The 26,714-nt window shown below is 41.3% G+C and overlaps 1 protein-coding gene across 1 annotated transcript in view; it reads left to right on the top strand.

Annotated features, from left to right (window-relative positions):
• Positions 1 to 26,714, top strand: part of LOC126275897 (myosin-8-like) — a 109,948-nt gene that overhangs the window by 54,286 nt on the left and 28,948 nt on the right. The window contains exons 5-6 of the mRNA XM_049977241.1: positions 17,104 to 17,282; positions 23,745 to 23,958. Of these exons, the coding sequence (XP_049833198.1) occupies positions 17,104 to 17,282; positions 23,745 to 23,958 (393 nt within the window). The remainder of the gene's footprint in view (positions 1 to 17,103; positions 17,283 to 23,744; positions 23,959 to 26,714) is intronic.

Below are 26,714 nucleotides of genomic sequence, written 5' to 3'. Positions count from 1 at the left end.
TCTTCCAATTCATAACTCGTTCTCTTATATAGCCTACCCCCTCTTATGCTAACTTAAACCTACTGAACTCAGATGCTAAACTAAGGGATGAGGCAATGCAGCAGCACAAAACAATAAATACAAACAGCAATGACAAAAAAAAATGCAAGTAAGCATAGCGAGCAGCAATAAATGTAATAATTTATATCTAAACATGACAAAGCTGAAGCAGAAAAAATATTACGTAAAAATGTTTAATACCTATGTCACACCTTAACACTAGAGTGATGCATCACTAGAACATACGCTGGCAGATAAGTTACCAAATCGTAAAAAAATTATTTTTGCAAGTCCTGAGAAGGGAAATGTCTATTTGTGCCCTCTTTTCTAAGGAAGTACATCATAAAATGATTCTTCACTGGGTCTGTAGACAGAAAGTAGTTATATTAGTACATGTATTAAATTTTAATTTAAACAATGCTGCGTTGCAACAAGAAACTAGATATTAAACAAAATAGGCAAAGCAAGGCGTGAAACGTCATTCGCTAGCCATAAGGCACTTCATAATGCAGTAAACAATCTTCCAGCTAGCAAGACAATAGACATGAAACGTTTCTCATCATTTCATTTCAGTAAATATAATAAATTAAGAACTCTACAGTGTAATCATGTTTTCAAGTTTGAGGGTGTCGTATTTACGATGCTTTCTACAAAGGAATGTCAATAGCGAGGATAATGGCTTCCCTTTTGTTTTTCTCCACCTGTGCCTCTCACAGGCACACACTAATGACTTTCTTTTGTCAGGTGGTTGTCGCGCGGCTGGGTGCCCACGACGCATTACGTGCAGGTGGTCACTTACCTTTCTTACTGAAAAATTTACGATAGCAGTTTCCGCTACAGTGACAGTCTCATATAAAAATATTTTCACAGGTTGAAAATTTGCGTTGGAAATCTGTAGAAAACTTTTCACCAGCATAGTGATACATTCACGCATATACACACATTTCATAACACTTGAAGTACGATTCTCGCTTTCCAACATCCTTTTTCACAAACCAGAGTCCCTAACCACTACTCGTTATTCCTTACCTTTATTACATATACACATTTTTGTAGACACTTCTTCAATTTTTTATCATAACAGATACATAGCATAATCAAATAGCATCAGTTTATTTATGAGAAACATACTGCAACAGCATAATACACATCGTCGTCGTAATAATATCATAACATCTCAGTCAATTCTCAAAAACACCGTAGCTTTCTGCAATAATGTCAAAACCTAAAAAATTCTCTGCTCATTTCAGTATTGTCATCTACCTCAAACGTACTTTAAAAATCATGATCCCATACCAAATACATCATTCAAAGCTCTCATAGTATCACAATGGTTCTGAAAAAATATGAAGGGTTCACACAGTACAGACAAAATACAATTTCATAAGTGTGAAGTTATCCAGCTGTGTAATTGCGTAAACATCTGTCACTGACATAGTAAAATGAATGTTTGTCTCTCCCAGTTAAATGATCAGATAGCTGAGTAATTAATGTGTTAGAGAAATATGGTACCGATGTGCAAAGTTGTATAAGCTAATACCATATTAGCTAGGGCTCCTTGTGCTTTCCATGCACATGGTACACAAAGTAAGCGTGTACCCCCCTGAGGATGAATGAAATGTATCACGGAAAACCTTTGTATCATTGTATTTCAAATATCTTTAAAAATAAATGTTTTAAGTACAAAATTAGTCACTCAAATACGCGTACTGTAGCACTAAACTGTGCATCTTGTTGTAAGATAATCTCTGTGGAAGTGTCGTAGTTATCGTCCTCCGAAAGCTAAGTTCTACAGAAGTCAATGTACTTACCTCATGATAAACAAAAGTGAAATGCTTTGCGTATAGATATCGTAGTTACTACGCTTATTGCCATGATGAAGTAAGCACTGTACTGTAACGTATTGTTGTGCTACAGAAAAGGCTGTCTCATTGTAGCTATACCACAAAGTTACTACTAAAACATGTTTTACTTTCCAGAATAATACAGAAAAACTGTGCAGATATAAAACAGATACAGTGCAAAAGCAACATTGTAAATTGTCACTCATTAGCAGCGTTGTGATAAAATCGTGTAGCTGTCACATAAACTAACCACTGAGTCATCTGGTATCTCACAGAAAGTACTTTAAATAAAGAATGTATTTTCAAGTAAACCAAAATGTTGCATAAAAATTTCATTAGCAGTACTGGTAAATGTTCTAAGTATGTAAGCCTTATAGTCGTTACGTAATCGTGCATCTAACAAGTAAGAATGTACACAAACAATAACACTGTGACGTCTGTTCACTATAACAATGCACTCGTATATACTGTCTAAATAAGTTCTCTAAGTTTTAGACAGGATAGTTAACTTCAAAACATTATTGCATGTTAATAGATTATAAGTCTGACAAAGCATACTGGTAATGTGAAGTGAAAAGTTATATGGCAAATACAAAGTTAAAAACCGGATTATCTTTCAATAAACTGTTTTACATGTGAAATGTGGTGTAAACCTTTACTCTTCCTAGTGCGCAGAGTTTCAACTTCGAAGAAACTATCATGTTGTATATGTCGGTAAGGAATGCTAAAATTTGCTCAAGGTTAGCGTCTATGTTATTTTTCTCAGAGCCAGCCGGCGCAGGCGGCTTCCTGTGGTGCGAGTCATTGTCTCTTTGTTGGCGCGCGCCGTTATTGGGATTTGGGGACCTAACATCTACAAATTTACCTTGCCGAGAGGGCCCAGCTCTGAATCTCGCCAGTTCTGATGAAATTCCGGTCGGTCGTTATGATTATATCGTCTGTCGTCATGTCGGTAGTTCCTGTAGTTTCTTTCTTGTCGGTTAAGTGGTGGAGAATTTCTCCCTGAATAGTAACTGCGCGCTGGACCTTTGCGTCTTAAGTTATTCTGTCTCCCTTGATAATAATTATATTGGTTCCCATATTGTCTGTTTCTCTGATTGTCTCTGTGATAGTCACTACTGCTGAGAGGTGATCTTTTCCTGTAATTATTACTACTCTGCCAACGGTTGTCATACGGGTGGTGTCTGTTTTGGTCACGATTTGTATTGTGAGAATAGCCTTGTCGTGTCCAGTTATTATTTCTTTCATCGCGGAATTGCGACGGATGTGACCTGTAATTGTTGTGCTCCTGTTTTCGCGTTCCGCGATTGTCAGTGTCAATTTCTAGTTCTTGTAACAGTCCCTGAAAAGCTTCAATGTCGTCTTTGCATCGTCCTGCTAAAATAATCTGTCGTAAATGTTCAGGTAATTTGATTAAGCAAATGCGGATGAGTTCTGAGGGGCTGTATGGGTTTGAAAGATATTGGTTCTTATGCAACATGTCTTCAAAATATTTGACAAGACTGGAAAATTCAGATTGTTCAAAGTGTTTCATCATTATGCTATGTTTTACTCGGTCTTGTGTAGCTTGAGACCAATATGCTGAGAGGAAGGCATGATAAAATTCTCCTTCACTGTGACAATCGTGAATGACCGATCGCATTCTTACAGCTGGTAGCCACACATAAATTCTAATCTGTGCTCTAGTGACCAGTTGGGAGGAAAACAATGAGAGAATTGATGGAGCCACGCTTGTGGATGTATGTCGTTGCCAGAATTCTTAAATGTTTTGAATTTACGTGTAGTAATGAACAGCTTATAATCAAAATCATCGTGTCGGCGGGTCGCATATCGGTCATTGTTACGTCGTTTCGGCGGTTCCATCTCAAAATTCGGTGTACTTTGCCAATTTCTTACATAATCTCCAAAGTGCCCTTTGTTGTTATTTTGTGGCAGTTCCGTATTTTTATGTCCCTCTTCCCGTATTGGAGTGCGAGTGTCCTATGAAATACGTAATTCTTGTATTACCTGTGTCAGCTGATCTTGTACTTCCCGGATTTCTCTTTGGTGTTGCGTATTAATTTGATTCTGATTTTCTTTGAATTTCCTAATTTGTTCGAACTCTTCTGTGTCATTAAAGACTACCGGTTTTGTGTCATTCAGATTATCATCTACCTTCGTAGATAAATTATTTAGCTGATCCGAAAGTTCAACTACTTTCTCTGATAATGAACTAATGTCCTCCATGTGTCTTTCTGAACCAATTTTCAGAGTATCTACTGTGTCCTTTAAGTTTTCTTGAGTTTTTGCAAGTTGCGTAACTGAATCGGTAGATGCAACTGAGTCAATTTTAGCTTGCAAGGTCTCATGATTTTCATGAACAATTGTTTGCAGTTCTTTTATGGCTGCTTCGTTATTCTGTAATGCATTTTCATGCCGCGAAAAAATAGTTTGGAAATGCTCACAAATTTGTGTTTTTACGTCATTACAGACTTTTTGACATTTCGATTCGATTTTATGTAATTCAGTAGTTAAATCTTCACGTGTTTGTTCAAGCGTATGTTCCACTGAGTCTAACTTTTGAAGCTTTTGCTCCATTGCGTCTAACTTTTGCTGTGTTTGTCTCTGATTTTGTTCCATTGTGTCTAACTTTAGAAGCTTTTTCTGTGTTTGTTTCTGATTTTGTTCTATTGTGTATAACTTTTGTAGCTTTTGTCCCATTTGTTGCATTAATTGTAATAACAGTGCACTGGTGTCTGAAACATGTTCCTTAGTGCTATTCGGCACTAAGGAACATGTATTTGAACCGGCAATATTCGCAGTTTGAAAAACAGAAAATGTGTCTTGACTTATTTGAGAAACCGGTGAGGACGCAAAACCTGAATCTACAGTATTTGCAAGAATGTGTCCTGTCATTTCGGACTCCTGAGACGAGCGGTTGCCAACCTATCGATCGATAATGCTTCCCTGTTCACTAATTGTTTCACTGTCTACACCATTGTTTGCAGCTCGCTCCATTTCCCTATGTACAGTTACCAAATTACTACTTTGAACATTATTTAATTCATTACATGGTGGCGCTAACACACTGCTTTCGTCTTCACTGTCATTTCTCAGTTTACTTTGGAGCCTAGTGTTACGTTTTTCACACGCCATTATTGTCACAATTTTTCACATGACAACACAGAAAAACACAATTTGAAGAACAAAAATAAGAGAACACATTAACATAGCACTGAAAATAATATCCAGTTAATTGCAAGTGCAGCTGCGAAATACTTCATGCAAAACTACATGCATGCCACAACTATTTTACTGTACAACAATGAAAGACTGCAACTACAAAGGAAATTCTCTCTAAGATTACGCACTAGCAATAAAAAAAATCTACATTAATTACACAAACTACAAGAAAAAATCAGAAGATTCCAGTGAGGTATCCTCGGCTAAGGGTCGACATATGAAACGTCCCCTTCCAAAAATTTATACATGACTGTGCTTAAACTGACACACAATATTTTTAGCGCAACGCAATCTGACTTTTAAAAATCCCTACAAAAGAATGGCCCTGACTAACAATAACCTATACGTTTCGCAAATCACTTACCTCACAAAAATCTTCGTTACTCAAGCTACTGCAATACAGCGAGCGCCACTACTGCCAGCTAAATAAAAGATTCAAACTACTGAAGGCACTAACTACTGATAGGCATAGTTAGCAAATGAAAGATTTTAATACAGAACAAACAATGTATTTACCTTAATAGTCATAAATATATATATCAGTTCGTGACACCAATTCTTACAAATTTCAAAACTCCGCCATTTCTCTCCCCACGTCCACCACTGCTGGCGGCTCACCTCCAACTGCGCAACGCTACTCGCTGTTAGCATCCAGCTGCCTCTGCTCAACACTACAATGGCAGACAACAATGCAAACTAAACACACACTGCGCACAGCACAGCCAGTGATTTTTCATACCGAGCGCTAAGCGGCGTTACCAATAACAAAACCTAAACAGCCTACTTAAAAATGTTTTGTATATCAGGAGTCACTTAATAGAAAAAGCTGTTGATAGCTATCTGCATCTACATTTACATGATTACTCTACAATTCAAACATAAGAACCTGGCAGAGCTCAGCGAAACACTATCACACTATTTCTCTACCGTTCCACTCTCGAACAGCGAGAGAATAAGCAAACCCATTTCTTCGTGCAAGCTCTGATTTCTCTTATTTAGTTACAATGATCGTTTCTGCCTATATAGACTGGCCTCGACAAAAGAATTTCGCATTTGGAGGAGTAAGTTTAAGATTGAAATTTCAAGAAAAGATCTCGCCGCATCGAAAAACCCCTTGTTTTAATGTTTGCCACTACTACAGGGTGTTTCAAAAATGACCGCTATATTTGAAACGGCAATAAAAACTAAACGAGCAGCGATAGAAATACACCGTTTGTTGCAATATGCTTGGGACAACAGTACATTTTAAGGCGGACAAACTTTCGAAATTACAGTAGTTACAATTTTCAACTACAGATGGCGCTGCAAGTGATGTGAAATATATAGAAAACAACGCAGTCTGTGGGTGCGGCATTCTGTACGTCGTCTTTCTGCCATAAGCGTGTGCTGTTCACAACGTGAAAGTGTGCTGTGGACAACATGGTTTATTCCTTAGAACAGAGGATTTTTCTGGTGTTGGAATTCCACCGCCTACAACACAGTGTTGTTACAACAAGACGAAGTTTTCAGCGGAGGTTTAATGTAACCAAAGGACCGAAAAGCGATACAATAAAGGATGTGTTTGAAAAATTTCGACGGACTGGGAACGTGCTGGAAAGGTAGGGCGACAGCGTACAGCAACCACAGAGGGCAACGCGCAGCTAGTGCAGCAGGTGATCCAACAGCAGCCTCGGGTTTCCGTTCGCCACGTTGCAGCTGCGATCCAAATGACGCCAACGTCCACGTATCGTCTCATGCGTCAGAGCTTACACCTCTATCCATACAAAATTCAAACGCGGCAACCCCTCAGCGCCGCTACCATTGCTGCACGAGAGACATTCGCTAACGATATAGTGCACAGGATTGATGACGGCGATATGCATGTGGGCAGCATTTGGTTTACTAACGAAGCTTATTTTTACCTGGACAGCTTCGTCAATAAACAGAACTGGCGCATATGGGGAACCGAAAAGCCCCATGTTGCAGTCCCATCGTCCCTGCATCCTCAAAAAGTACTGGTTTGGGCCGCCATTTCTTTCAAACGAATCATTGGCCCATTTTTCAGATCCGAAACGATTACTGCATCACGCTATCTGGACATTCTTCGTGAATTTGTGGCGGTACAAACTGCCTTAGACGACACTGCGAACACCTCGTGGTTTATGCAAGATGGTGCCCGGCCACATCCCACGGCCGACGTCTTTAATTTCCTGAATGAATATTTCGATTATCGTGTGATTGCTTTGGGCTATTCGAAACATACAGGAGGTGGCGTGGATTGGCCTCCCTATTCGCCAGACATGAACCCCTGTGACTTCTTTCTGTGGGGACACTTGAAAGACCAGGTGTATCGCCAGAATCCAGAAACAATTGAACAGCTGAAGCAGTACATCTCATCTGCATGTGAAGCCATTCCGCCAGACACGTTGTCAAAGGTTTCGGGTAATTTCATTCAGAGACTACGCCATAGTATTGCTACGCATGGTGGATATGTGGAAAATATCGTATATAGATTTTCCCAGACCGCAGCGCCATCTGTTGTTGACAATTGTAACTACTGTAATTTCGAAAGCTTGCCTGCCTGAAAATGTACTGTTGTCCCAAGCATATTGCAACAAACGGTGTATTTCTATTGCTGCTCGTTTAGTTTGTATTGCCGTTTCAAATATACCGGTCATTTTTTAAACACCCTGTAACTGCGTATCATATCCGTCTATCTCCCCTATTTCGTGATAGTACTGTTTCGATGTCCTCCGCCAAGCCTATCTGGTAAGGATCCCATACCACACAGCAATACTCTAGAAGAGGAGTGACCAGCGTAAAATTGTCTATTTGATTATGAAGTTTAATGGATTCCGCTTAGTACCAATGTGGATGGCCTCACACTTTTCATTATTTAGAATCAATTGCCACTCTTTGCGCTATACTGATATCTTGTCTAAATCATTTTGCAATTGGTGTTGATCTTCTGATGACTTTGCTAGATGGTAGATGACAGCATCATCCCGAAGCAATACTAGAGGGCTGCTCAGATTGTCTCCTAAATCATTTGTGTAGATTAGGAAGAGCAGAGGGCCCTTAGCACATCCTTGGAGAATGCCAAATATCACTTGGGGTTTACTCGATGACTCTCCGTCAGTTACTATGAACTGTGACCTGTAGCACAACTGAGGCGACACCCCTTAGGCACGCAGTCTGATTAGAAGTGGCTTGTGAGGAACGGTATCAAAAGCCTTTTGGAAATTCAGAAATATGGGATTAATTTCCGATCCCCTGTCGATAGCACACATTACTTCATGAGAATGTAGCGCTAATTGTGTCAATAGATCGCTTTTTTCTCGAGGTAATTCATAAACTTTGAATGCAGAATATTTCCAAACTCGCACTGCAAATCCACGTCATTGATATGTAATTGAGTAAAATTAATTCATAACAGCTTTTATAATTGAGCGGTTACTCATTTATTCGTTCTTAAGCATTGATGTAACTTTCTAGTCTTTAGGTACGGATCTTTCGTCGAGCGAGATTTCATTTTCTATGTGAAAGTTAAAATTTGCCCAAATTTTCTGCCTTCATCCATTGAGAAGACAGTTTTGTAAAGCCGAACGAATCTATACAAAACAATCTGTACTGTGTTTTCGCATCACGTAACCAAGTTGGGCGTCCTGACTTCTTCCCGCCATTACTGCTAGAAAATATACGGGAGCAGTCATAAACCGATGTATTACCATTTGTTCTTATCAGAACTATCAACTTTGTACTATCTCAGGAAAGACGGTACAACTTTAGTCGGTTACTCCTTATACAACATCCTTTCTTCGCTATTTTACCAGTATTTTTCGTTGATATATGAGACAATGATGTTCAGTAACGTTTATGGTACAATTTTTAAATCAATTATTTAATCACAAGAAATATTTAATCTTCGGTAACAACGTGAATATCAGCTGGTGTCTCATGTTCTGAACGAAAACTTCGGTGTCTTTGGTCCGGGAGATAGGGCAAGTCACTTTGCCCCATATTGGTACCGCACAGTATGGGATTAGACTCTCTTTACACAAATTTGTAACTTTTATTGTAAGCATATATATATATATATATAATAAAAGAAGAAAATAAATATATTTTATATACCAAACCCTTTTTCTAAATGCCATTGCAGTTTATTTAACGTCATTTCGGTATGTTGTTGAGCTTAGCGAGATAAACTACGATAGGTGAACCATTCCTTACTGATTAGCCAGAGAGAAGCTATGTATCAATTTAAAAACGCTGTTATGAATTAATTTTACTGAATTTTATCGATGTAATAAGGCCTAGTAGCTTCTTATCCTCACGACTCCAGTTGGAATGAAATGGAATACAATGTACTATTCCTAACGACGCTAAGATTTAATACATACTTAATGAATTTATAGTTCCCTTAGAAAGTTTCACGTTGAAAACAAACTGCAACCGTTAATTTAGATGAAGAGAAGTGAATCAATCAGACTTAACTCGTTTATACTCGCAGATGTATCCTGCAGTAAAGTTAAACATATATTTTGTGAAGTGACTGGCGCTGCCAACGTGTAAGTAGAAAGCAGTCGTAGCACTCTTTGCACGACGAGACACTGTACTACCAGTCGTGCTTTCGAGTGCCCACATACAAAATCTTCAAGAGTGTAGGACAACAAGAGTTGTGTAAAAGACGCAAATTAAAAAAAAGTCTGATCTTTAAGTCATTCAGAATGTATGCGAGCATTGATCAATGTATCAAAAATCGTTGCAGCCAATGTTGCCGAAAAATGCGAAGAAGTAGAATTTGTAACATGTTTCAGGTCCTGAGTGAAGTCCCACACAAATCTGTGACGGCCCTTTTCCAGCCATTGTTATCGTCTGACAAGGAAGAAAGTCTCTTTCAAGAGGAAACCATCAACCTACACCTTCAGGTACGTCCAATCCGTTAGTTGACACTTAATGCACTAACATGGATGTTACTCTATATATAGTTTCAGGTGTATTCTTCACCGCTCTCTCTCTGTAGGAAGCAATGTAAGATGTTTTGGGATCTTGATGCAAAACTATATTGCATTACATCCATTACTCTGCGATTTATTTTTCCAGGAGCGTAGAACTTACGCTAACCTTGCTTCACTGACATACCGAATCATGCTGCCAACGCATGCTAAAAAAACTCCACAATGGCCACGAAACGTAAATGCAACTGCTCGCCATAGAACAATATTGCAAAAATACACACTTAGAAACTCTGCATATAACATGGTAACTTCAAAAAGTGTTAAGATACAATGGACATGTATTACAGTTGATCTAAAACAGAACTTCTGAAGATACCTATAATTAGTTTTCAGTATATTTTATTGACAATTTGTACTAACTAAATAACGAAAAAAATTTTGTAATTTACAGTGATAAAAGATACAATAACTCTTTGTATCCAAATTGGCAGGTGTTCGTGAAAAGCGAATTTTCAAACACTGAATGAAATTTAGGATGATATGTGACTTATGGTAATATAAAGAAACTAAATAATTTAAATAAAAAATTTACTTAGTGAAAATTAAATGTTGTAAAATGAACATAAGTTTGAAGAAGACAATTTTGAAATGCAGCTTCAGCAGTACATTTATGTAATATTTTCACTCTAGGACCTACATGTTCCCAGCTGCAGTAGTGATTATTGAGAATTAATGAAATTCGGATCAGCTGGGTTTTATGATGACCAATTCTGGCTTTGGCCACCTTACTCAGCATTAGTGCTACACATATTAGAAAAGTTTTGCATCGCCCCGGTTCCCAGAACTCCAGGAGATAGACCGTGACTGTGGATATGGTATCACAGACACAGTCCCTTTTACTGTTCAGAGATGTCACTAAACCTGCCCAAAGGTGTAAACAACCATGCATGAGAAGCACATATTAGGAGGAGGGGGTTCGACAGCCGATCAGTTCCAGTCATCCCACCAGGAAGAAGGTACACTGCTGGTGTTGTCTGTAGTTCAGCCATGCCTAGAAGTTCAATACCGCTGTTCGTTCGCGTCCGCATTGTTACTTTGTGCCAGGAAGAGCTCTCAACAAGAGAAGTGTCCAAGCGTCTCGGAGTGAACCAAAGCGATGTTGTTCGGACATGGAGAAAAACAAAGAGAGGCAGGAACTGTCGATGACATGCATCGTTCAGGGCGCCCAGGGGCTACTGCTGCAGTGGATGACTGCTAGCTACGGATTATGGCTCGGAGGAACCCTGACAGCATCGCCACCGTATTGAATAACGCTTTTTCTGCAGCCTTAGGACGTCGTGTTACGAGTCAAACTGTCCGCCATAAGCTGCATGATGCGTAACTTCACTCCCGAAGTCCATGGCGAGGTCCACCTTTGCAGCCAAGACACACATGCAGCGCGATACAGATGGGCCCAACGACATCCCGAATGGAACGCTCAGGATTGGCACCACGTTCTCTTCACCGATGAGTGTCGCATATGCCTTCAACCAGACAGCCGTCGGAGACGTGTTTGGAGGCAACCCGGTCTGGCTGAACACCTTAGGCACATTGTCCAGCAAGTGCAGCAAGGTGGAGGTTCCCTTCTGTTTTGGGGTGGCATTCTGTGCTGCCGACGTACGCCGCTGGTGGTCATGGATGGCGCCGTGACGGCTGTACGATAAGTGAATGCCATCCTCCGACCGATACTGCAACTATATCGGCAGCATATTGACGAGGCATTTGTCTTCATGGACGACGATTTGTGCTCCCATCGTATACATATTGTGAATGACTTATTTCAGGATAACGACAATGCTCGACTAGAGTGGTCAGCGTGTTCTCCAGACATGAACACTATCGAAAATGCCTGGGATAGATTGAAAAGGGCTGTTTATGGATGACGTGACCCACCAATCACTCTGAGGGATCTACGCCGAATCCCCGTTGAGGACTGGGACAATCTGGAACAACGGTGTCTTCATGAAATTGTGGACAGTATGCGATAACGAATACAAGAATGCATTAATACAAGAGGACGTGCTACTGGGCATTAGAGGTACTGGTGTGTACAACAATCTGGACCACCACCTCTGAAGGTCTCGCTGTATAGTGGTACAACATGCAGTATGTGGTTTTCATGAGAAATAAAACGGGCAGAAATGATGTTTATGTTGATATCTATTCCAATTTTCGGCACAGGTTCCGGAACTCTCGGAACTGAGGTGATGCAAAACTTTTTTGATGTGTGTGTATGAGGATGTCGCGTATTCTCCGCCCTGTGAATTTTCCTCCATGTGAAATTTCCGCCCAGAAAAGGTCGAGGAAGGGCCCACTAATACCCTGTGTATTCTCCGCCCTGTGAATTTTCCGCCCTGTGAGATTTCCACCCAGAAAAAGTCGAAGAAGGACCCACTAATCCCCTGGGGACGCGAAATAGCATGCTCAAGCAGTACGGTACCAGCTATACTATATGTTGCAGCTAACAGTTTCATTTTTATTTGTTCTGATACGTATATGTTTTTACGTAGAGAGTTCTTACTGATTAAAAGTAAAAAAAAAAAAGATTCCATTAATTTATGCACAAATTTGGTTTAGAACATACACATAGTGTCGTTGCCCAAATGGAGCACAAAATAAGTAAATAAATAAATAAACAAGTAAATTGTGGTCAGGTTTTTGAAGGGCCATTTGTTGGCTTGTTCAATGCTGAAATTTGTTGAACTTACGTCTGAGAAGCACTCGACCCAACGGACATGAAAGAAGGCGCAAAAATATTATAGTTCAAGAGTGCATTTGTAGATGACCAAAAAATTGACGAGACTAACAAAAATTAAGAACCTATTAAGGAGGTGGTTCTTGAGACAACTGAAGGACTTAAAGAAAACGTAGGCAATCTTGCGCATAGCTGTCATGCAAAGGAGACAGTGTATTGGTTGAAGAAAAACAAATGAAGAAGAGTCCAATGAAAGTAGTGGCAATATTTTCTTTTCTGGTATCTGTCAGTGACCTTTGAGTGTCTTGGAAATCTAACAGTTGAATCTTCAAAGTAGTAAGTGACAAAAAATTTAAAAACAAACATTACTCATTCGTTTTTGTTTAACAGACAATAAGATTAAAAAAGCGTTAACTAACAGTTAACGTTTGACTCCTTCTATATCAGATGCAGCGTGAGAATATTTCTAAAACTTGGATGGCACATTCAACTAAAATCACAGTTTTTACTATTTTTGTTGTAGTCTCTTTATCACAGGCACGAGTTTGAACAACGCATATAAATTTGTTAAGTTTTCAAGCGTGGTTGAATTTTTAAACCTTAAAACCTTAGGAACAAGTCTAACTGTAAAGAGAAATACCTTACCTAGACGGAAGAATGGTCCTATTGGAATTAGTAAATAAATAAATGATTTTGTGAAGATGGTAATTGGTGAGGACGATAGAAGTCTGTGTTGGGTTCCAAAACACATAGCTAAACCGCTGCGTAAACGTCAGTCTGAAGCAGAACGAAAAATAGGAAATTAATATAGTTCTGTGTGAGCTCGAAATTGATCACGGCAAATGTCGCCAAGTCATTCAATAACTTAATATTGAAATAGTCAGTAGTCCCATCTTTGCATCATTAGCGAGCGTCTTTCTAAAGTGAATGGGAACTCACAAAAAGCAAGTCTACATTCCAAAGATATGCTTAATTTTAGCTCAGTATATGATCACGTCCACAGTTGTGGTCATTAGAGATTTAGATTTCGCTCGGGTTGTTGGTTATGGGAAAGGTGGGGGTGGCATGGGGAAGGAAGCTACCATAGCGTCTTTAAGGAACCTTCACATCATTTGCTTAAGCAAGGAAAACCAGATACAGTAGACTATGCTCGGGCAGATGATTGAGCCCTGGTTACCCACTGCACTAACCTCGCTAGGTGCGATAAACAACAAATAGACAGTGAACAGAACAAAATAAGACTTCACAGAAACTTTAGAATATTTCAGTACATAAAGAAAATTCGGTTCTTTTACAGCACCAGACAGCAGTCATTGTCAATAGATATATTTTCATAAAACTGCACTTATTAAATACACGGAAATTTTAAGTGGCATTATGTTCACACATGTGTAGTGTAGCTTAATTTTAACTGTTGGTTTGTAAACACTACTAAGGCTTGGGACTAGTGGCCCTTTGGGTTTAGATGCGTCAGAAATCACATACCTACACTTTTATAACTAATCTGATTCCGATGGCACTTTATCCAGGCTTTGGACCGCCGACATGGTAAAAGTAATTGTACTGTCATTTAAGGGTGTTTAAAATCAGCTTATAAGCTTCGTCAAGTTTTTTATCTTTCTTTGTTTTCGTTTTTTGTTGTTTTTTTAATTTTATTAATATATTTATTTACATTTCATATACCGGGAGATCAAAAAGTTAGTATAAATTTGAAAACTGAATAAATCACGGAATAATGTAGATAGAGAGGTACAAATAGACACACATGCTTGGAATGACATAGGGCTTTATTAGAACCAACAAAATACAAAATTTCACAAAATGTCCGACAGATGTCGCTTAATCTGATCAGAATAGCAATAATAACATAACAAAGTAAGACAAATCAAAGATGATGTTCTTTACAGAAAGTGCTCAATATGTCCAACATAGTTCCTCAACAATAGATGTAGTCGAGGAATAATGTTGTGAACAGCACTGTAAAGCATGTTCGGAGTTAGGGGAAGGCATTGGCGTCGGATGTTGTATTTCAGCATCCCTAGAGACGTCGCTCGATCACGATACACTTGCGACTTCAGGTAACCCCAAAGCCAATAATTGCACGGACTGACGTCTGGGGACCTGGGAGGCCAAGCATGACGAAAGTGGCGGTTGAGCACACGATCATCACAAAACGACGCCCGCAAGAGATCTTTCACGCGTCTATCAATGTGGGGTGGAGCGCCATCCTGCATAAACATCGTACGTTTCAGCAGGTGTTTATCAGCCAGGCTGGAGAAGATACGATTTTGTAACATATCGGCGTACCTCTCACCCGTCACGGTAGCAGTTACAAAACCAGAATCACGCATTTCCTCGAAGAAAAAAGGCCCGATAACGGTAGATGTGGTAAATCCAACCCATACAGTGACTTTATCGTAGTGAAATGGAGGTTTCACGACAGTTCTAGGATTTTACGTAGCCAAAATTCTGCAGTTGTGGGCGTTGACAGAGCCTCGGAGCGTGAAATGAGCTTCGTCGGTCCACAAAACGTTATTCAACCAATCGTCATCTTCCGCCATCTATTGAAACGCCCACACCGCAAATGCCCTCCGCTTCACTACATCGCCAGGTAACAGTTCATGATGCCGATGGATTTTGTACGGATAGCATCGGAGGGTACGCCTAAGTGCCAACCAAACAGTAGCGTATGGAATGCCAGTGCGACGTGCGACTGCACGAGCGCTGACTTCCCCGTGCATAGACGAACCCGCTACAGTCTCCATTTCTTCCTGAACTGTCTCAGCAGCATTAGGCCTTGTGCTCGTCGGCCACTACGAGGTCTATCGTCTAAACAACCAGTGGCTTCGAACTTCGAAATCATTCTCGCCCCAGCTGCATTTGTCAACGGACCTTTACCTGTTCGAATCCCCTTCCTATGGCGATAGGATCGTAACGCTGAACTAGCACATTCCCCATTCTGATAATACAACTTCACTAAAAGCGCCTTTTCAGATAACGTCAACATGCTGCGACTGCTGGCGCATCTGATTCTCTCTCTCACTACAGCTCCTTTTATACACGATTGTCATGCGCAGTCACTGACGTTTTGCTGTCCAGCGCCATCTGTTGGACATTTTGTGAACTTTTTTTTTGTTCTAATAAAACCCCAAGTCATTCCAAGCATGTGTGTCAATTTTTACCTCTATATCTATGGTATATATACCGGGTGAACACAAAGTCAGTATAAATTTGAAAACTTAATAAACCACGGAATAATGTAGATAGAGAGGTACAATATCTGATAATCAAAAGGACGTGATCATTGGCTTTCAGGCCAAGGGTGGAAACATTTTTGAACTGCAAAGTCTGCAAACTGTTTGCGTGACACTGTATTAAATTATACTGAGCATTGCGAAATGGCGCACCAATGGCCGTAGATGACAGTCATGAACGACAGCTGTGGAGATGTGAATGGGCAAATAGACATGCAAATTTTCCGCAACTGACCGCCCAGATGTACCAAGGGGCTACTAATAGTGTCTCCTCAGCGACCATCAACGAATGTTGGTTGATGGACCCTCACTGTCTGCTGTTCATCGGCGATAAAGGCTGGAATTTGCGCGTTTTACAGCTGCTGGACATCCACTGAGTGGCGGCAGGGGGCCTTTTCAGATGAATCACGTTTCATGCTCCATTGGACAGATGGCTGCTGGGTTTTCTGGAGGACCCAGGCCAGAGCAGGGAGCGTTATTGTCTGGAGAATGTTTTCGTGACATTATGTGGGTTATTTCGTCATTCTGGGAAGCACAATGGATCAGCTCAGTTATTCATCTATCCTTGAGGACCATTTCCACCCCTGCATGCAGTTTGTTTTTCGTCAATTTGATAGCATCTACCAGCAGGACAACGAATGCGTCACAGCTAGCAGTGTAATTGACTTGTTTGAAGAGGCTCAGGGTACGTTTACTGTACTCCACTGGCTACCAAACTCGCCGAATTTAAATCCAATCGAGAATCTATGCTACCAACTCGACCGGGATGTACGCGCCGTGGCTACTGCACTGGAGTCGGCTTGGCTCCACATCCCTGTTGGTACCTTCTAGAATCTCATTAACTCTGTTCCTGTACATCTTGCAGCGGTCCTCGCTGGGAAATGCAGTCAGTCAGGCTTTTGGCAGGTGGTAACATTCATGTGACTGAACATTGTGTGTTAAGAATAGCTAGTACTACGAAGTTGCCATAGAGATAAAGTGAGAACGATGAACCGTTTAGTCGTATGTGAGTTATGTTGGGTGTTATGAAGCAGTGAGTAGGGGCAATAGAGACAGTGTGCGGGGTGCAGGCGCTGCAGCTGCTGCTGGAGCTGTCGTCGTGGCGCGAGGAGTGGGGCGACGCGCTGTGGAGCTCCCTGAGACAGCCGCTGCTGCAGCTGCTCCTGGCCGCCGCGCTGCTGGCGGGCGCCCCCCACCACAAGGCACAGGCGCTGCGCCTGCTCAGCACACCTGGCTTCCTCAAGGAGTGGTACGTCTGCCTGCCTGCTATGTACCCTGGCTCTTGCAAAGTACCTCGTACAGACCTCCTCCGTGCCAACCAGCAGGTGTTCCTGAAACACGGATCATCTGGTATCCAAGTCTCACTTCTCTCGCATGACATCCCAGAAGCCATGTCGAGACAGTCAAGCAGTTGGAATCTTTCTTGATTTTCGAAAAGCATTTAACTCGATACCATATGTGTGCTTATTATCCCTTATATTCTCAGGATCAGCTTGTTAATCTGTACTTGGTTGTGTTAGAGGCAGAGGGTTGTTTGATGACTTCCTGGCAACTACTTCCCCCCCCCCCCCCCCCGTCCCCGCCACCACACCAGGACATTTCTGTATCCCGTATGTCTGCACTTAATATTACCCTTGATAAAATGTGAGAACATTTTCGAAGTTCTGAAATTTTACAGCTGAGGTCAGACGTGGATATTAACCTAGTATTAATCTAGAATGAAATTTTCACTCTACAGCGGAGTGTGCGCTGATATGAAACTTCCTGGCAGATTAAAACTGTGTGCCGGACCGAGACTCGAACTCGGGACCTTTGCCTTTCGCGGGCAAGTGCTCTACCGACTGGATGTGGTTAAGCCATGTCTCCGCAATATCCTTTCCTCCAGGAGTGCTAGTTCTGCAAGGTTCGCAGGAGAGCTTCTGTGAAGTTTGGAAGGTAAGAGACGAGGTACTGGCGGAATTAAAGCTGTGAGGACGGGGCGTGAGTCGTGCTTGGGTAGCACAGTCAGTAGAGCACTTGCCCGCGAAAGGCAAAGGTCCCGAGTTCGAGTCTCGGTCCGTCACACAGTTTTAATCTGTCAGGAAGTTTTAGTATTCATCTATTTGGGTGTGGAAAACTGCCTAAAAACCACACCAGGCTGGCTGGCACACCTCTCCTCGTCGTTAATCTATCTTTGCAGATTCCATCCGAGTCCAGCGTGCCTCCACAGTTCCAGAAGCGCCGTTCTAACGTTCGTGGCTATCCAGACAGGCTACACTTGTGCGGGGTATTAAGTAAAATTTGTTACTGGATCGAGGATTTCCTATATGGACAGTCATCCACAGGTGTAGAAGTAACTTCAGATGTTCCCAAAGGACATGTGTTGGGACCCTCCCTGTTCATGTTTCGTATTAATTACCCTCCATACAATATTAGCAGCAGACTCAGACTTTGCATAGATGATGCATTTATTTATAATGAAGTAATGTCTGAAAAACAGCACAAATATTCAGTCGGATCTTGATCAAATTTTAAAATGGTACATATGTTGGCAACTCCCTTTAAATGTTCAGAACTCTAAAGCTGTATAGTTCACAAAACGCAAACGCATAGTATCCTATGACAACAATTTCAATCATTCACCACTGAAATTGCTGAACTCACACACACACCTAGGTGCAACAACTTGTGAAAATATGAAATGGAATGCTCACATTGGCTCAGACATAGGAGATTAAGGTGACATATTTCAGTTCATTGGTAGAATACTGGGAATATGCAATCAGTCTATAAACAAGACTCCTTACGAAACACTCATGCAACCCATATTAAAATACTGCTCATTTGTGTGAGATTCATAGCAAATGGGACAACAGTGGATAATGAGTGTATACAGTGAATCACAGCAGAAAAACAGAGATACGTATATAACTGACTGACAAATACTTGGAGGTAAATGCGGATTATCCGATGAAAGCGCACTTAGAAAGTTTCAAGGACCAGATTTAAGTGAGGACTCTAGGAATATACTGCAAATACTATGTATCGCTCATGTAGGATCGTGAGGGACGTTCATGTAGGATCGTCATGACTATATTAGGCTAGAATGAATTTTCACCCCACATGTCGATTGTGCACTGATGTGAAATTTCCTGGCAGATTAAAACTGTGTGCTGGACTGGGACTCGAAGTCGGGACCTCTGTATTTCGTGAGCAAGTGCTCAAACCAACTGAGCTAGCCAAGCACGCCCCATAACCCGTCCTCAAAGCTGGAAGCGTGAAAATTCACTCTGGAAACAACCCCAGGCTGTACATAAGCCCCGTCTCCACAATACCATTTGTTCCAGGAATACTAGTCCCGAAAATTTCTCAGAAGAACTTCCATGAATTTTGGGACGTAGGAGATGAGGTACTGGCGAAAGTAGAGCTGTGAGGAAGTGTCTTGTGTCGTATTCAGCTAGTTCTGTTGGTAGAGGACTTGCTCGCAGAAGGCCAAGGTCCCATATTTGAGTCCTGGTCCAGCACACAATTTTAATCTGCCAGGAAGTTTCAAGATTAGACTAATTACATTGCACACAAAGGCATTTAAGTAATCATTCTTCCTGCAGTCCATATGTGAATGGAATGGGAAGAAGCCCTGAAACTGGTACAACTGGATGTACCCTCTGACATGAACTTCACATTGTTGTTCAGAGTACACATGTAATGTTGATGTAGATGTTAGCAGCAATAGTTTGGGAAAGTGCGATGCACTGATTGGCAATGGACTATGGACTGAAGCTCCAGCCTCACTACGATCATCCCTTGTTGAAGCTAGGTGGTAATGATGTATCTCGTATCTGTTGCAGACGCCTTCACGAAGGCATGAGCAGTTGACTTAGACACCTATCTATTAGCGCATAGCATCACCTTTTTCCCTGATAACAAATATCGGCACGTCGTTATATGAACTCTACAAGTCCCTGAAGCACATTTGGGAGCCATCCTGACCCAGGTCTGTAAAATGACTAACAGAGCCTAAAAGCGCTGAGTACAAGGAAGGCTCATAGCATTATGTCGTCACAGATGTATTCAAGGTGATTTATGTCAAATAACCTGAGAATGCACACAAGCAGCGTCATTTCAGTTTGGAAGCAGTGTAGCATTGTCTTGCTAATCATACAAGTGTGATATGCGGTACTGTAGGCAAACAGGCCGTTCATTGCTGACTCTTTTACTGGTGAGTTACAATGGTCAACATATCACACACACTATTCATCCTAAGTAGAAACAGTCACATAAGCATAATTCCACCCTGTTGACAAGCGGAATCCATTGCCTCATTTGTTTACAAAATACACAACGCTCTGTACCATCATGTGCCAAAATTCATTAGTTCAGGAGACATTTCTCCACGCAGTAAGCAGAAATACAGGTGTTAGGTGTTAGTTCTTGCATCCCAATGCGGAAACATCAACAGTTCATCAGTTTCTGATGGCCATCGTTAAACTGTCGAGAGACTGTACGTACCGTGCACACCAGTTTGCTGTTAATATCAGTTTTAGTCCATTCTAAAACTTTTCTGAACAGATTCTTGCCACAAGCTTTTGATTTAACCTGTGGCTGTTTTTCCTGAATCAATATAATCACATTACATCATTGGTGCTGATTTGATTCGTAGCCGGGTCAGGAATTTTCTCCGCTAGGGTACTGGGTTTTTGTGTTTTCTTCATACGTGCAATTCGCCAAAGTGGCGTCAAACAGAAATTCTGGCACTAGGCGGCCGAACCTCCCCAGAGAGGGTCTCCCAGCCAATAAAGCCATGCGACCTTTTATTTTTGACACCGTGGCACATGACAAGAGCAGCACTTATATGGCCTCAGCACCCATTGCATCAGATTAATACTAACTGTCTGAGTGACATGGTACAGTGGTAAGGCTTTGGACTAGTATTCCTTGAGGACACTGGTGCAAATCCCCATTCCCCCATCCTGATTTAGGTTCTCCATGTTCTTTCTAAATCACTTAAAAAGAAATCCTAAGGCGGTTCCATTGAATAAGACATGGTCAGTTTTCTTTCTCTCTCATCCTCACTCTGAGCTTGTGTTTCATCTCTAATGATATCGTTCTCGATGAGCCATCCTATAGAAATTCAATGCCTAGACACCTCTCCTCTCTAACACCCACACTCATATTTAACTAAGATGTTCTCACAAAATCTTCAGTAGCTGCACGTTATAGCGACCATTTGCTTTTGATGAGGAGAAGAGGACGCAGATCACTTTTTCTTTGGGTGCCCCAGACTATATGGAAGTGCTACAAGAACCTCTGAAGCTTGCACATCCGTTGCTAACCTACGAGATGGCTTTCTCAGTAACAAAAGATCGTAAAGTTTCCCATTTAGTGTATATATTCACTGTTTCCACATGTATCTGCATCTAAGACCAACATATCACTGACAATGGACTACACAAATGTGTTCTATAACATCTGATTTTACAAATAATTTGCTGTCTACATTGTGTGTGTGTGTGTGTGTGTGTGTGTGTGTGTGTGTGTGTGTGTGCACGATATTCTAACACTAATTTTCTATCAATAACCGTATCTTTTATGCTAGTATGAGCTGGCTGTATGGTGCAAGTTAAAGGTCAATAAGTGTTGAATTTAAAAAGATCCCATTCTTCCTTCCTTTCCAAATTCGCCGATATCGCGAGTCTTGCACGGAAAACCAGTACAAGGAAAGACGAAATCCTCATGTGACACGCATATGCATAGATCTCCAGGTGTACAAATTACCTGAACATATTGTTTGCATTTGTCATTCAAGATCTAGATGGATATTTTGCCACGGGAGAAAATAAGCTGCATATTTGAATGGCCAGTTCTTCCTTTCTTGGTACAGTAACGAAGGAATCGAATATCTGTGAAGGTGTCAGTCCAATGTGACGACTGTAATTTAGCACTTCAGTGGAACTAGTTTCTGGAAATCGTAACACAATTTAAGATGCCACAATTCAGATTCAGAAATCACTAAGTAACAACTTGAGACTCTACTTGATCTTCGTCATGAAGCATGCAATGACTCTCTCCCAAATATGCGAAAATGTATACACTGTCTGAAAAGAAAAGTGACGCACCTAGAAGACATGGCCAGATGTCTACGTAATTTCATACTCGATCACGCCATCGGCAGGTACGTAAATGATCACAGAGTTGCAGTTCTTTGTGGCTGTTGGGACAGCCACATGTGTACATTTGTGTTGTTTGTGTTTAGAGCTATTATCAGGCCTGGAAGGGCACGTAAAGGACGAACAGTAATACATAGTGAATGATCACTGTGAAGGACACGAAGATACCACATACTCATTTGGGCGTGCATTATCGGCATCTGTCAAAGTTTGGAAGGAGCCTCATTGAGGGCATTTGGCCAACTGATCAAATCATGAAATGTCCAGATTTGAGCAGCTTTCAGATGTAACAGTAGCCCGATGCTGGACTGCATGGGAACCTGAGAACACCCATATCGTCTTCAGTGTTTCTGTCGATCAGGTTTGGCCGCCACAGGGAAGGACCGCCATATTGTGCGCCAAGTCTGTCGTAAACCCTTTACATCTGCACTTGGCATCTGAGAACAAGGAATGGACTCCCTGCAGCATTACAGAACCACTGGTTGGAGGCCAGCACTAGCTGGATATGGAAGTACTGTCCAATGCGTAGACTGCCGTTCACATCAGAACACAAATGGCTGAGTTTGGAGTGAAGCAGTGAGTAACAAGAATGGACTGCTGCTGAAAGGCGTCGCACTGTGTTTTGCAGTGATTCGTGGTGTCCACTATCCCAGATGACCATCGTCAGCGAGTGTGGCGGCTACCTGAGGTTTGGGTCCACTCTCTAATGTTTTGCAAAGGCACAGGGGTGTTACTCCTGGTATGGGGAGTGTGCAAGGTACGTCTCCAGGTCATGGCTGGAGTAACTGAGGGAACGCGGATGGCACATTGTACATTACAGACATCCTGCATCCTCAAATGTCATCTCTCAAGCATCCATTTCATGATTCCAATTCTCAAAACGACAATGCACATCCACACATTGTACATGTTTCTGTGAACTGTCTCTCTGATACTAAGGTACTCATGTAGCCAGCAGTATACCTAGATATGTCCCCAACAGAACATTTACAGGACTAGCTCGGACGTTAGTTCCGTCCGCGTGCCATTGTTCAGAACATCACGGACCAGTTACAATTGTTATTGTTCAGCTTGGCTCACGAGAGGATACAACGGCTTTATGACACTTTTTCCAACAGACTCAGTGCTTGAATCCAGACCAGAGGGGGTTGCAGTATGATACTGTTATGATGGCTCATACTGCCAAGTTCTTTGTGAATTTGACTCGATTGAAATAATATCACTTTCCCTCTCAATCTCTGAAGTGTCTTTTCGATTCCTTCTTCCCTTCTGGGGACTTCATTTTTCTTGTCAGGCAGCGTAATAAGAGTCGAATACTGTACGTCAGATACCCTTTTAGAATTTGTATGACGGGCTTACTCCTTGTCGCAAGTGTTTTAACTTACATCTATATCTATACTGCGGAAATATGTGATGGCAGAAGGTATGTTAAATGCTTCATATGTTATACGAGTGCCATGTTTTGATCAATACAATACAGGTTCATATTCTTGTCCATCACTGATGACTATAGTTGTTGAATACTACCGGGCCTTTGCATGTGCATGCCATGTCGATGCCCGCAGCGGCGCGTCGCTGTCGGAGCGGCTGTGCGAGCTGCAGCCGCTGCTGGTGGTGCCGTACAGCAGCGCGCGGGCGGCCGGCCGCGGGGGTGGCTCCTTCCGCCCCCACATGGACGAGAGTATGCAGCAAGACCTCACGCCGCTCTTCACCATAGCGCAGGAGGGCCGCCTCAACCAGATGATGGCTCGCCTCCAGGAGGCCTTCGAGAATAAGGAGGTGCCTATGAAAGCTTGTTCCACTCTTAACACACGTTTCATTGAACTCATATCAACCTGGAAGGAGCCAGTGAATAAAAAGTGACAGAAAGAGTGCAGCTAGATATGCACCGCCTAGTGTTGTTAAACTGCGGTAGGTTACTGTAGACTATCGAAAGTAAGCGTAGACTACAGCGGTTTTCCTAGTAGCTTTGGTCAGTTAAACGCTTCATTGAACTCATATCCACCTGGAAGGAGCCAGTGAATAAAAAGTGACAGAAAGAGTGAAGCTAGATATGCACCGCCTAGTGTTGTTAAACTGCGGTAGGCTACTGTAGACTATCGAAAGTAAGCGTAGACTACAGCGGTATTCCTAGTAGCTTTGGTCAGTTAAGACTCTAACCGAGTTATCCTTATGGTAAGTGTATTGCATACCTATTGGGCCTAATTTCGATCACTTCGTTTGCGTATGCAGTCAGTCTCTTACTAGGTTCCCCTAGAAACCAGAATCGGTTAACCACCTAGAATCTTTTTTTTATGTAATTTTTATTTACTCCAATTCGATTAAGCACTTAAATTATCGTTCCAAATTTGTCTTTGGTTTCATTCACAGCTTACTCAGTATACAGATTGAATAAGAATTGGGATAGTCTACAATTCTGCGTCATTCCCTCCTCAGTAACTGCTTCCTTTTCCATGACCTTCGAGCTCCTTTTTTTTTTAATTTTTTGAGCCATCGTGCTTCTGACTGGTTTCATGATACCAACCTCCTCATCTCAGAGTAACAATTGGAACTTACACCCTCAATTAATTGCTACATGTATTCCAATCTCTGTCATCCTCTACAGTTTTTACCATCTACAGCTCTCGCTAGTTACATGGAAGTTATTCCCGGACGCCTAGACATATTTCCTATCATCCTGTCCCTTCTTCTTGTCAGTGTTTTCCACGAATTCCTTTCCTTTCCGATACCGCGCAGAACCTCGTCATGCTTTACCTTAATCAGTCCACTTAATTTTCAACATTCATCTGTAGCACCACATCTCAAATGCTTCGATTATCTTCTCTTCCGGTTTTTCCACTGCTGATGTTTCACTACCACACAATGCTGTGCTTCAAACGTACATTCTCAGAAAATTCTTCCTCAAATTAAGACCTGTGTCTGATACTAATAGATTTCTCTTGGCCCTTTTTGCCAGTGCGTCTACTTTTTATGTCCTCCTTGCTCCGTCCATCATAGGTTATTTTGTTGGCTAGGTAGTAGAAATCCTTAAATTTATCTCTTTCCTGAACATCAACCCTTATGTTAAGTTTCTTGCTGTTCTCATTTCTCCTAGTTGTCATTACTTTTGTTTGTCTTCGATTTACTCTCAGTCCATATTCTGTATTCATGAGAGTGTTCATTCCATTCAGCAGATCATGTAATTCTTCTTAGCAATGTCATCAGCGAATCGTATCATTGATATCCTTTCACCTTGAATTTTCAGTCCACTCATGAATCATTCTTTTATTTCTATCGTTGCTTCTTCGATGTATACATCCAAAAGTAGAGGCGAAAAACTACTTCCCTCCCTTAGACCCTCTTAATTCGAGCAATTCGTTCTTGGTCTTCCACTCTTATTATTTCCTTTTGGATCTTGTACATGTTGTATACTACCCGTCTCTCCTTATAGCTTACTCCTATTTTTCTCAGAATTTCGAACATCTTGCACTATTTGACATTCTCGAATTTTCTTCTAGCTCGACCAATCCTATGACTGTGTCTTGATTTTTCTTTACTCAGATTTGCCTTTCTTGTGCCTTTACCTTTCATAAAGGCAAACCGCTCGTCATCTAATACATCCCCACTTTACTTTTCCATTCTTCTGTACATTATTCTTCTCAGAAACTTGGCTGCATTAGCTTTTAAGCTGACTATGCGATATTTCTTGCACTTGTCGGCTCTTGCACTCTTCGACATTGTGTTGATGATATTTTTCCGAAAGTCAAATGGTATATCGCCAGACTCATACCTTCTACTCACCAACGTGAGTAGTCGTTTTGTTGCCACTTACCACAATGGTTTTAGAAATTCTGATGGAATGTTATCCATCTCTTCTGACTTATTTGATCTTGAGCCTTCCAAAGTTCTTTTAAGCTCTGATTCTAATACTGGGTCTCCTACCTATTCTATATCGGCTCCTGTTTCTTCTTCTATCGCATCAGACAAATCTTTCCCCTCATAGAGGCCTTCAATGTACTCTTTCCACCTATCCGCTCTCTCCTCTGCATTTAACAGTGGAATTCCTGTTACACTCTTAATGTTACCACCCTTGCTTTTAATTTCACCGAAGGTTGTTTTGACTTTCCCTTATGCTGAGTTAGTCCTCTCGGCAATCATTTATTTTTGGATTTCTTCACATTTTTCATGCAGTCATTTCGTCTTAGCTTCCCTACTCTACCTATTTATTACACTCCTCAGCAACTTGTATTTCTGTATTCCTGAATTTCCCTTAACAATTTTTATTTCCTTCTTTCATCGGTCAACTGAAGTATTTTTTCTGGTACCCAAGGTCTCTTCGCAGTTACCGTCTTTGTGCCTATGTTTTTCTTTCCAGCTCCTGTGACTGCCCTTTTTAGAGATGTCCATTCCTCTTTAAATGTAATGCCTACTGAGCTAGTTCTTAATGCAGTATCTATAGCCTTAGAGAACTCCATGCGTATCTCTTCATTCCTTCCATATCCATATCATTCTTCCATATCCTTCTTCTTTGCGTACTGAGTCCTCCTGACTAATCT

The sequence above is a fragment of the Schistocerca gregaria genome, chromosome 1 (assembly GCF_023897955.1).
Source record: "Schistocerca gregaria isolate iqSchGreg1 chromosome 1, iqSchGreg1.2, whole genome shotgun sequence".
Lineage (NCBI taxonomy): Eukaryota > Metazoa > Arthropoda > Insecta > Orthoptera > Acrididae > Schistocerca > Schistocerca gregaria.
Note: the sequence above shows the minus strand (reverse complement) of the source record. Positions and strands in the feature narration are given on the sequence as shown.